Source organism: Protopterus annectens, chromosome 3.part1 (assembly GCF_019279795.1).
Source record: "Protopterus annectens isolate FY-2018-M chromosome 3.part1, PAN1.0, whole genome shotgun sequence".
NCBI classification, from domain to species: Eukaryota; Metazoa; Chordata; order Ceratodontiformes; family Protopteridae; genus Protopterus; species Protopterus annectens.
In genome coordinates this window covers 77,509,290-77,522,816 of record NC_056732.1, presented here as the reverse complement: position 1 = coordinate 77,522,816, position 13,527 = coordinate 77,509,290, and the positions used below count along the sequence as shown (strand labels likewise).

The following is a 13,527-nucleotide window of genomic DNA, read 5'->3' as shown; positions in this document are numbered from 1 at the left end:
ATTTGGAATCATTATATTTGTTTTATGTTTAATTTTTTGTTGTAGTTTAGGTTGGTGTAGGGATGGTCTCAAATATAAATACACTGTTTACCTCTGTAATCGTGTTTTTTTTTTTTTTTTTAATTCATTAATAATATTATTTCCTGTGTTTTGTGCAATTGCATTGGTGATGAATAGTAATACACTCAGTGGTGAAGATTTATATTCTTAGTTTTGGAGTTTGTTAAGCTATTAGACTTTTGAAAATGCATGAGATCAAGGAGAACAAGGTCCTTAATGGTATGGTGGGGGGTATAGATTGCCACTCAAGAATTTAAAAGATGCTGAGTAAAAGTATAGAGATTCTAGCCTCTCTTGGTAGCTCAGGTTTGTTAATCCTGCAGCTTTTCTAGTTGTTTGATATGTCAAGTGAGTTACATCCCAAAGAGGGCACTGCATTCTGTAACTGGAAAAATCAGTGATGAATATAAGGGAACAATGAAACTTAGATCTTGATGGTATACCTTTAGCTGTTAATTATGCTAAGTAGAAGGACTTTTTGACTACAGTTCCTGCATGAAGATCAAAAGAGAGGAAACTGAAAACCCAGGTACCCTGGTCCATAGGTCCCAGATTACATTTTCATTTAGTAGCAAAGCATTGTTGATACTATATGTTTATAGTAGGAGTTGCTTACCAACTAAAATGATGCTAAAGTTTTTTTCCCATTTAATCTGAGGCCGTTGTCATCATATCAGGTATTAACCAGGATAAGTTCTTTCTGAAGAGTACAGGTGCCATCTGTTACAATAATACCCAGTTTGCAGTAGATTTATGCATTCTGAAGAGAAATGAGAGTACTCTCATGTCTCTTCAGAACACAATACCCAGTTTGCAGTCATTTGTAAACTTAATTAACCAAAGGTCCTGGCTTCCAGTTTGAAGATCAGAGTACTAAATGTTGAAAATTAGTGGTTCCATCAGAGAGCCCTGGGAGAAACTCCGCTGGTTACCTTCCTACTTTCAGCTGAGGTGTATACCATACAAACTACATAGGTTCTGTCTTTCAGCCAGTTTACTATCCAACTTACCACATAAGGATTTTCATGTCATCTTACCACGTAAGGATCTATATTTTAAGCATTTAGCTTACCTTCAGTGCTCGCATGGCATATAGTTTCAAAAGCTTTGGTTGGTCAAGGTATGCTGTGCGAATGTACCATGAAAACCTCTTAAAGAAGTTAACCATAGCTTTCAACTGTCCAGATTTTTGCAGAATCTCCAGATTTATGCCCCATATTTTTCTTCTTGATCTCATAAAATTGTGATTTTTCTGGCAAATCACTAGAAAATCATTCAGGGCTAAAGACATAAAATAATGGCAGACAACTGAGTTTCAGACTTCATATCCTATAGAAAGTTTATGCTGATGGAAAACTTGTTATTCTATCAATTTTCTAAGTTTGTAAGAGCAATATTTAAAAAGCGTCTCAATTTTTGGGCCTTTGCCCCCCAGTGCATTATTTGTGGCTTTGTCCAGATTTATTTCTCTAAGAGGTTGAGACGTATGAGGCTAACTAATTTGATTGACAGGATCTCCCCTTGATAAAACCAAACTTTTGAGGGTCTGTCTTTGAGATTTTTTATTATAAAAAATATGGGGATCAGTTATGATATGCTACATAAATTTGCAGAATAGGCTTGAGAGGCTGATGGGTCTATACTTACCAGGATCCATTGTAGGGATAAGCTTAGGATAAACAGTTTAAGGAGAGGTTCTATGAGGGCATGTTTGGTGGTATTTATTAAACATCCAAGTATGTTATCAGGTCCCATGGGGAAAGTATTTGTGGCATTTGATAGTACATCCAGAGCATGTTCCTTGGAGATAATAGACCCACTATTCTGGTGTATGCTGAGTATGGATAGATATTTTGGAGGTAAGGTTTGCACTAAACTTAATTGATACTATATTGGCATTGTCTATTGGGTCAGAATGGGTAATCTAGTTTAGGATAAGTTTTGAGCATTGCTTGCCATTATTCCTTAGTATCCTAGCATAGCTTAAGAAGTGCTTGAGGTCATCTGTAGCATCTAAAGCTAACCTAAGTTCATGTTCTGCTTTTTTAGTACTAAAAGTATTTTTCTGTACCCTTGTATTTTTTTTTTTAGATTATCATTGTTATGAGATATTTTGGATCTGTATAGAATTTAAGGTGTTTTTATCTGTAGTTGTATTATTGTTTCATGTTGTAGACCCCCAAGGTGGTTTGTTTTTGAATTTCCATCAGATCTAATATCCAGCAAACACTGTCAAGACCACAGCATATATGCAAATAGTTTACTGAAGCTCAGACATGGAGGTTAAAATGAAAGTATACCAGTTTTGGTGTGTAACTTTCTTCAGTACAGCTAAACATCACCTGACTATTATAAATACATTGTATGGAAGGCAGAAATGAAAATTTAAAGTCATACAGCACATGTTGTCCACCATCAAAAGAAAACAGTCATTTAAACTTGGAATTGTAAAGCCCCAAGTGTCATAATCCAAAGTTCTTCACAATCTGAAAGTAATTTCGGTAAACTAGCACAAACAAACCAAAGAGTGGGTCAAATGTTCCAAAAGGAAACCCAAACACATAAAAAGAAACACTTCACACGAAGTACATGACAAAATGTAATAATTTAGTGCTTCTGTTGCTATTACAAGAATTTCATCAGAATAAAAGACATCCTTATAAAACGAGCTTAAATATGCTACAAAGGTACGTGTGACAGGAAATGTTAATGCTTCCACCTATCAGACCATCTCTTTAAACCTGGAGCAAGAGAAACAAATTCATTCAAGCAAGGTAAAACATCAGAGTTTAAAAGGATTTGCCATGAGAATTCCCTACAGAATAAGTAGTTTGCTAAGTACCCCCCACACAAACTGTCCTGGAAGACCTTTTTCAATACAAAAAACATGAAGTGGAATGCTTAAATAAAGCATTATTTTTATTGCCATTTTTGGTGAAATGTAAATGTTCATAGATTCTTTTATTAATCTTCTCTCGGTTTTTCCAATATAAAAACTAAGACATGCAGAACAAAGGGCCACATAGACTACCCCAGTGGTGTTACAGGTATATCTGCCTTGGCAATGAATAACTCAGGAATGGTTTGGAATAACCATGTGTGGTACCATAAATATGTAATAATTGTGTCCAACTTCAACTCTTACCACATCTCTTAGATAATAACCTTCTAACTCCCACACAACATGGATTCAAACCAAATCATAGCACCATGACAGCCCTCCTCTCCTTTCTTGAAACTGTAAATAAAGCTTGTGACTCTGGCCTAATTGTTTCTACCCTACTACTTGACCTCTCTAAGGCCTTTGACACTATCTCACACAGCCTGCTCTTAACTAAACTCTCAAAACTTAACCTATCTCACTCCTCTTCGAACTGGTTCTCCAGCTACTTATCCAATAGATACCAAGCAGTAAAATGGAAAAAGGCAACCTCCTCATTTCTTAGTACCCCCACCGGAGTTCCCCAAGGCTCTATACTAGGTCCCCTTCTCTTCAATATATTTATTAATGATTTCCGCAAATCTATTCCATTCTCAAACATCATCCAATATGCAGATGATTCTACCATTATCTGCTCTGCCAGATCTACCCCTATACTCCTAAAGCTTACGCAAGAAGCTTTTTCAATCACTGAGCAATGGATGAAAATAAACCACCTAGCACTCAATGCTTCTAAAACTAAATTAATGGTATTTACCCCCTCTAAAGTTACTCCTTTCGATATAAACACATTCTCGATTACTAGTCAAAATAACTCACTTCTGGAACTGGTGTCAGAAGCCAAGTTACTTGGGGTCCAAATTGACAGCCAGCTTAATTTCAACTCCCATCTTCAATTAAATATCAAAAAAACCCATCAAAAACTAGGTATGCTCTACCGACAAAATCAGTACCTTACAAGCACCACTAAAATCACTCTCTCTACTTCCTTTCTTATCCCCTCCCTTCTCTATGGAGCTCCACTCCTAACTAATCTTCAGTCCTCTCTAAAAAAAACAACTTTCCTCTTGCTATAACAAAATCACCAAGTTCGCTAACAGCCATAGGTCCTCCACCCACCACTGTTCCTCTCTCCAAAAACTAAAATGGCTAGAACTACCCAATCACCTCAGCTATACTCAGCTAACTCTTGCCCACAAGCTAATTTTCAACCCCTCTCTCTGTCCCTCCCTGTCTTCTGCCTTTAAGATGCACCTACCCGATAGAGGTTTTAAGGTCAAACAATCAAAATCTATTAGGAGTGCACAAATCAACTCGTCCCCCAGGCAAAAACCTACTATCCTATAACCTAGCTCGTCTTTGGAACTCACTACCACCACCCATTCGCACCACCTCTAACCATTATATGTTCAAAAATCTCTTCACATACATCTAGTGTCCCAGTGGGAATGCTCTTGCTCCCACCCCTCATAACTAATAATGGCAATTTTCATCTTCCTTCTCTCTCATGTTTACTCCAGCAATTTTTCCTTATTATTTCCCATAACTCACATTATTATTCCCATGGTATCTGCAAAGAATGTACTTGACTGAACCTATTAAGTTTATGCTTCTTACGTAATAACTACTCTGTATCACTCTGCAATATTACTTTTCTTAGCCTATAACACCTCCAAGTTTCATCACTAGTCTGTATTGTTTTAAATGTTTCCTGTACTTTTGAAATTAATTGCTTGTATCTTTTACATTTGTATAATTATCATTAGTAATCTACTGTATGTACCTAGTTTGTTTGTTTTGGAGCTTTTCTCCCCAGGACTCCATTGAAAACGGGTTCATTTTGGCCCAATGGACTATCCTGGTAAACCAACTGCAAATAAATAAAAATAAATAAATAAATACTGGCTACATGCATGACATTTGCTCATATGGCTAAAAGTAGATGGAGTGGCCATATTGTGCTCAAAAGAGGTACCGATATTGTTCAATGACTTGTATACAACAGATGATGTGGTGCCAGATTTGTTAAGACCAGGAGAAATACCAGAAACCCTGTACCAATTCTTCTCAATAATAGAGCTTATGCCACCGACATCCAAGGAATGATGTAAGACCATAGTTAATGTATGGTCAAATAGAATTCCTGTCCTGGGGTGTTGGATGAAGCTTTTCTCAAGATGAATGCATAACAATCTGGTCTACCTGACTGGATAAAGTCAATGCCTTCCTCCAATAAGTTTCTGGGGTAAGCACGATTAAGAAACATAGTCTTAAGCAAAATCCATTCTTAATAAAGTTTTCATCCTGAGATATAAATTTGGAAAGACAGATAAATTGCCCCTTCACAATACCTCTTTTTTTGTTTGAAAGAATAAGCACTACAAAAATGCAAATAGCTGTTTGAAAAAAGTATCCTTCCTGTATATGGTGAACTCATAATGGCTGTTAAAAAACTTCCTGTATAGATATAAATCAAAGAAATACCCACATGTTGAAAGTTAAAAGAGAATTATAGAGAGGAAGAAGTAGAACCAAGGTATTGAAAAAATGGTTAAGTGCATCTAAGTCACCACTCCAAACAATAAAATAAATCATGTAGGAAGGGAAAATGAATGAAGGGCCAGAACTTATTGCTCCTGAGAAACAAGTGCTCCCAGTGGCATAAAACCAGACTTTCAAAAGTGGGAGCACAGGCTGCCTCATTAATACTCCAGAGGATTGCTTAAAATATTCATTCTCAAATGTGAAAAAGTTGTTGCTTAGAACCAAGTCCATCATAATACAAATAATGTTACTGTCCCATGGAGACACCAGTGTGTTAATTGAAACAATATCATGAAACCATTAAAGTCCACTCAGGATTGTGGAAGAACTGTTATCAAGTGCTTGACATCAGTCATGACCAAAATTTCCCTCAGCAAGAGTCTTTTAGGATGGTGGAAAACTTTGTAATGAAAGGTTTTAGTTTTTGGTCAACAAAAATAGCTAGTGATTCTATCCTTCTCTGAATCCAAATGTATCACATTGAGCTGGATTACAGGCATTACAATTCTGGTTGGATAGCTCTCATTTGTAGTCAGCAGGTTTCAATACCCTGTCAATCTGTATGACTGAATTATTCTTCACTAAAATGTCTTTTATTTTCAAGATATATGTTATTGGCAGGTTAAGGGGACTGCTATGGGAGCTTTATTTACTCCCATGTATGATGATTTATTTATGGACCATTTGGAAGAGATGTTGATCTATGATGATAATCACAATTTGTATTTAACCTCTATGGTCATGTGTTGTCATTTTTTTGCATGATTGCTGACTCATCTGGCAGGGTGATGCAGTAGAAACGCATGGATTTGTCATCTATTTAAATGAAAATAACGGAGGAATTCAATTTACTGTCGAATATGATAGACATTCCATACCTTTCTTGGATGTTGCAATCACTAAAGATAGTCAGTGTGAAGTAACTGCCTCCTTATATTGTAAACCATTCCATAAAGTCTTATCTGCTACCATCTAGCAACCATCCTAAATATATATGTGAAAATATACCTCTTTTTTCAATTCTATAGAGTTAAGAGTATTTATTCATCTGAAGCAGAATATCTCAATTGTTCTTTTGAGTTGACTCAATGTCTTTTTTTTAAATAGAGTTTATAGATTTAATTCATTAATAGAAGCTAAATGCAAAGCTGATTTGAAGGACAGAAGGGAATTACTGAATTATACATAGACCCCCTCAAAAACAATGAGACAATGTTTTTAACAACTTATGGATCAGATGTTATGCATATTAATGACCTGATAGATAAATATTAGAGATTATTACAGGCTGATAATGATATTTCTGCATTCATTCTACTTATAAGTTACCTTGTGTACAGGAAGGAAATAATTTGGGTCATTTTTTTTCAGATCATAAAAAGATTGATGCTCACCCCCCCCCATGTAATCAGGTGTTTCAGTAGGCAGGCTTGATGATTTTTTAATGTATATTAACACGTAGTAGTATTATGTCAACTGATTTAAACAATATGTGGGTCTATGTTATAACAGCAAACAATCAGAAGATCGAACACTGTTGTATCGACCACAAAAGAACGAAAACAAAAAAGAGCGAACAGCCAGAACAGAGAATTTTTTTCCCAGGGAAAAAATTTGCTCTTCCCAAAAAAAAAAAAGAAAAACACGCTAAGCACTATTTTAAGTGGGGGGGCTTTGCCCCCAACACCCCCCTACTTAAATATACCAACTCCGAGATTGCACTACAGTGCCGAAAACGGCAAAGTAATGGAAGCGGCCAAGCGACTTCTTTCCCAGGGAAAGAATTCGCTTAAATGCCACTTCGTCATTTTGCGTTTTCGACATTTACAGTTCGACGAAGACGCATTCGACATAATGTGTCTTTGTTCTTCTGACAGGAACCCCAATATGTAGTGGTGACAATCCAAAAGGAGGCTTTGGAACTTTAAAAGGTAATATGAAGTTTTGAATTCCCAGTTAATGATATCACTTCCTTTGGAATGGTTACTTAAGGGATTTTTAACAAATGAATGGTTGGTCTGATGAAGTTTGTTAATTTACAAATGAAAAGTGCTTAACCATTGTAATAAATACGAGTTTGGTCTGATTCCTGGCTGTTTTTATTGCTATTTCTGCAGTTGGTCGTTTTTTCTGTGTATTTTTGGACTTGGTTTGTCGAACTACGGCTATGGAGAATGACAACTTTTCACCACCTTTATTTTTGTAAGAAAAAGATAATACACAAACTTCTGAGCTCCTTAAGCTCATGGAAGAGCTTTCACAATGAATTAATTGCTTGGCTAACACTGTTGAAAGTTTGAAGACCAGCCAAGCAGTCCTGTTTAACCAGCAGAGGGCAGAAGAGTCTTTGCAGCAGGATCACTGAGAAGAAACAAGTCAGGTTTCATTATCAATGCAAATGAGTGGTTTACAGCAGCAGCAGAACCGGAATATGCTATCACAACAACAAGGGTGAGCCACACAAGTTTTTGAAGCAGGGCAAGTATATATTAATACCCAGGATCAGCAGCCAGTGGTCGATCAAGGAGAACAGCAGAACAATTTGTTTTTGGGCCAGGCACAGCAAGTAGCTATTTCGTCAACACCTAATGTGTTGTCAGGTACTGTAATCCAAGTTTTTAATCAAAATAGCAGTAATATGGCTTGTATGCAGCCGCAGCAGCAGCTTAACCATAACAATTCTATGCCAGAGCTTTCTGCTTCTTCTGTTAACAACTTGAACATTGTTAGTGGCGGTAATAACTTTTGGAAACCAATTTTAAGGGACTGGTTAATGAATGGTTCTGCTAGTGATGCAGTTCAGCATCAAAGTGGAACTAAAGGTAATGGCATTTCAACAAAGCTTAATGACTTGGACAATAAACTATTTAAGCTAAAAAAATTACAACTTGAAAATACATATTTGGAAGACTGTATAGCTAATGGAGTGGTGCCCAAGAGCTTAAGAACATGGTGTTATCTAGCAGGACTTGTTGAGAAGTCACCATTGCATAATGAACTGATTAATATGTTTGATATGCATGATTTTGAGTTACTGCAGTTATTAATTAAATATAACAACAAGAATATTGACTTATTATTGGGACAATGTAGTGAATTGGAGTCACTTTTACAGGCTGATGTTGAATATGCTAGGTATAGATATGAGCATGAACTTTTTACTGAGGCTGAACATAAGAGAAAAAATTGTCACTTTAAGCCTATCTTGCATCATTGTAACAAGAGTATTGATTATACAGCCACTTTTACATAGGTTCATAGGTTAGTACTAGGCTAACTGCCCTTGCAAGTCTAGCCAATTATCCCTTGTGAGACTCAAACCCTGCACCTTGTGTTTGTAAGGCAAACATCTTAACCATTAGGCCATCCTCCCAACTCTTAAAGAGAAGTCTATAGGTGAAAACAGATGGATTTCCAAATGTTAACATTACTTAACATAAGTCCATAGGTTAGTATTAGGCTAACTGCCCTTGAAAGCCATTTTAAGCCTAGCCAATTATCCCTTGGGAGACTCAAACCCTGTACTTTGTGCTTGTAAGGCAAACACCTAAACCGTTAGGCCACCCTCCCAACCCCTTCATTTAATACACAATTTTATGAGATACAAGCTATTCTTGTAAAAAATTGGAAAATAATTGAGGAAGAGGTATCTATAAGAGACAATTTTGCAGGAAGGGTTAAAATGGTGGCAAGAAGAGGTAGACATTTAAAGACACTATTTGAAAGTGGAGGTCAACCTACAATACAAGGACAAGGAATGAAAAAGTGCGATATATGCAACTTTTGTAAATTTATGTATCAAGGACAGCTAGTTGAAATTAATGGCAGAAAGTGCACAATAGGCTGTAAGCTGAACTGTAACTCAAGAGCAGTTGTTTATGTAGCTAGGTGTAACCAATGCCCTGCTTACTACATAGGAAAAATGACTAGAGCATTAAAGGATAGAGTATATGAGCATTTATATGCTATTAGGAAGCTAAATTTAACTAATGCTTTGGTCAAGCATATGCATATGTGTCATGGACACATTTTCAATTTTTGTGGTATTCAGCAAGTAAATGAGGAACTTAGAGGGGGCCCATGGATGCTGCACTTGGAAAGGGCTGAGTTAATGTGGCAGCTATCCTTATATTCCTATGTGTGGCCCGAGCTTAATGATTATTGTGCAATCAACAGTATATTGAGGCTAAAAGCTTTACTTAGATAATAGAATGTTATTATAAGCCACACGAACACGTAGCAGCAAAGCACTTATACCAACACGAAAATGCAAGTCCACTGTTTGGCACAATAAAGGTTGTCCTCCAATACCACAGTACTATAGAAAGGCGAACTCTTACAAAGTAGAACCAAAGCTCTTTATTTCCACATAAAACACACAGATTGAGCGCGCTTTCGTCTCGTATCGCGAGAAACTCTGCACAAGTTGTATATGCAGCGCACGAAGTTCCCACCTCCCAAACGATCTGTCGTTTGAAAAATTAAAAAATTTAAAAACGTGTGTAAACAGAACACAGGTCGTGGGCATTTTTTTTCACATTTGGGTTGTTTATCCTTAGCTTGTAGGGTTGTTTATCCTTAGCTTGTAGGGCAGTTTGAGTTGTCGTTGGAAAGTGCGTCGTGCGCTGCATATACAACTTGTGCAGAGTTTTGACATGACATTTAAACGTTTTTGTATGATTGATGTCTGAACGCTACAGTGAAACAAAAAGCCCCATGGTGATTCTGATGAAGTCTCATGATACGAGACGAAAGCACGCTCAATCTGTGTGTTTTATGTGGAAATAAAGAGCTTTGGTTCTACTTTGTAAGAGTTCGCCTTTCTATAGTACTGTGGTATTGGAGGACAACCTTTATTGTGCCAAACAGTGGACTTGCATTTTCGTGTTGGTAGAATGTTATTATAGTTTGTATGTACATATTTCTTGTGCATATACGTATTCTTGTGTATATGATCTTATAACATTTAAATATTTAATTACATGTGTTTCCATTTTTATTATTATTTTTATGGTGTTTCTCTAGGCAGGGTCGATGATTTTTTAATGTATACATGTAGTATTATTATGTCAACAGATTTTCACAATATGTAGTAGTGACAATCCAAAAGGAAGCTTTGGAACTTTAAAAGGTAATATGTTGTGTCTTTCAGCTTTTCCCGGTTAGGGGTCGCCACAGCGGAACTCTGGTCCACTAATGATTGGCAGTAGATTTTTACGTACCGAGTTGCCAGCTCTGAAGTACAACCTTCAATGAAGGTACACCCATCCACGCATGTCTCCACACAGAAGACGCTTTCCAATTAATGACATCACTTCCTTTAGAATGGTTAGTTAAGGGATTTTTAACAACTGAATGGTTGGTCTAATGAAGTTTGTCAATGAACAAACAAAAAGCACTTAACTATTGTAATAAATAAAAGTTTGGTCTGATTCCTGGCCATTTACATTGATAAATTTTCCATTGTATTTAGCTCTGGTTGGGGACTGCTAATTGTACATATTTCTTTAAATGGACATAGAACTCCTCTGTGAAGATGACTGCTGTGTCATTCAAGCTGGTGCTGTTGTAGTTGAATTTTCAGATTGTGTTATATAACTGTATGAAATTTGCCAGATGGAAGTCCTTAAATTCAGAGATGTTGGTTTCAGGTGTTTTAGAGAATTTGAATGCAAGTGTTACACGTTCATGGTCCAACTTAGTTGGGGAAGGAGTGACCAGAGGAATAGTACATAGACTATATTTATAAAAACCTCATCTAGAATGTTACATCCTTGGGTGGTTTTATTAACATTTATAGCTATCTGTTCTAGTGAATTGTTAATTATGTCGATGAACTTCTGGGTACACTCTGTGTTGGAGGTATAGGTGCTCCAGGGAACTGCAGGGTAGTTAAAGTCTCCCAAATAATGGATTTCTTTTTAATATGGAATTCTTCAAACACTTTCAGGAATCTAGCATATAGGTTCATATTTTCATAGGTGTTTACTAGGCTAATGACCACAAGGGCCTTTTAAACCTAGCCATGTATCCCAAATTTCTGACAAGTTCTGGTACCCTTGATAAATGAAACATTTACAAGCAGGGTCCTGGGAGATGAATCATTTACAGGCTGCCTGTGTCCATTAGAGAGCTAGATGCCAAATCATCAAGAATTTCCTGTTCCCCATCCAGTTGTCCAAGTTGCACTTGAATTGGGTTAGGGAGGAACTCTGCTTCACATTGATAGGGAGCCTGTTCCAGAGAAAGGTTGTCTCTGGGATACATACCTGTCTCTCCAGCAGGTCCTATTTATATCACAGGCAAGTTTAAGTCTTCAGAAAGGGTAATTCCAGTGCTGTTTGTTTTGTGGGTATGCAGGAGGTCCATCAGAGTGAGGTCTGACGTCTTATATGCCAGACATAGATCTCCTTTCAATATCCTGTAGGAGACAGAATACAGGGATAGAGCCTTGAGGCAGTCTGCATAGGACATGTTATTTATAGCCTGCATTCTTTTAGTGATGAGCCTCTGTGGACATTCCAGTTGCTGGCTATGCCTGGTTAGGTACATACCAAAGGGGACATTGCACTCAATGATAGGTCTGATAAATACCAAATATAGTGGAACAATGACTTGGACCTAGATGCCATACCTTTGTTTATAAGCTGTACAACATAAACTGATGCTCTCAGTACTGTAGACATGTGGTGGCCAAAGGCTAGATCACTTTCTATGTGTGTCCCCAAGCATGATTATCTGGAGACATATTGGGTATCTTGGAGCAAGATATAACTTAGTAGTTGGTCATACTTCTGTGATCTGCAGTTCACTGAGTTCTGTTTCTGTTTATGGGTCTCTGGGTATCTGTTTGTAATCCATGATAAATATGGAGATGTCAGCACGGTTACCATCAGGCCTGAAGGTATGGTAGACACAAAAGTCAATTAGGGAGGGGGTGCTTTTTTTACATTTAAGCCAGGTCTTAGTAATAACATAAATAGGGATATGTTCCAGATGCAGGAGAGCATCAGTGTCATCCAGTTTGTTGTTCAGACTCCCTGCTCTGAGAAGAAACACATTAATTTGGTCCAAACTGTGGTCTGACAAATTTGCTACATTGAAATGTCCATTAACTGGACTTTGTCTAAAAAAGGCACTATGTTGGAAGTAGAATTTTTAGCCAGAATGGGGAAGCCTTTGAACAAGGGTTGCAGGCCATCCCTTGTGAAAAAAGTTGGACTGTCAAACATCTTTTTCCATGATAACACACAGTCTGCATCCCTCTAGAAGAACACCAACTGTTCAGCCAGTTGTTGAAGCCTATTATCTTTTCTTTGAACACAGGCACCATTCTTGCTGAAGGAAATATTCCACTGAGGACCAGAATCTTACCTGTATTTTGTTACATACATGAAAAGTTCTGACATGTATCTAAGCCAGTCCCCTCAGTGTTTTCCATCACAGGTCATTCACTTCCACGTGGACCACACTACCCTGTCATACCCATATTTACCCTGAGAAAAGGAAACTAAGGGCCTTGTATTGACAGAAAAAAACAGGCATTTGAAAGACAACTGACTGTAACCCTACCATTGTCCAGCCTGGAAAATCTATGTACTAAATAAGTGAGTCACCAATCTGAAAAGCATTTTGTAAGTATAGTGTTTACCAATCTGAAAAGCATTTTGTAAGTATAGTGTTTAGGAGTGCAAAACTGGAAGCAGTGTGATTCTTGTGACTTGGTGCTGTAGGTGTGCACAGCTGTAATGGGTTGGATTACTTCTGCTAGTATCCATTTTTACTAGTTCTAGGTGGCTTTGGTACACATTCCCAACCACCTCAGTGTATGATACTTTAATATGATTCACCAAAGAATATGGTTGAGGGTGAAGGTCAGAGTATATTATACACATTGTGCATGGTATTAGGTGAGAATGATGCCTCCAAATTAGAGAATTTTCACTTCTCAGAGAAAGAGTTATTCATGTTAAATAAGAGTT

General features: G+C 37.2%; 1 protein-coding gene across 1 annotated transcript in view; it reads right to left on the bottom strand.

Annotated features, from left to right (window-relative positions):
* LOC122797634 (otoferlin-like) overlaps positions 1-13,527 on the bottom strand; it is a 1,687,021-nt gene that overhangs the window by 817,761 nt on the left and 855,733 nt on the right. Inside the window, exon 21 of the mRNA XM_044066178.1 lies at positions 11,985-11,997. Coding sequence (XP_043922113.1) covers positions 11,985-11,997 — 13 coding nt within the window. The remainder of the gene's footprint in view (positions 1-11,984; positions 11,998-13,527) is intronic.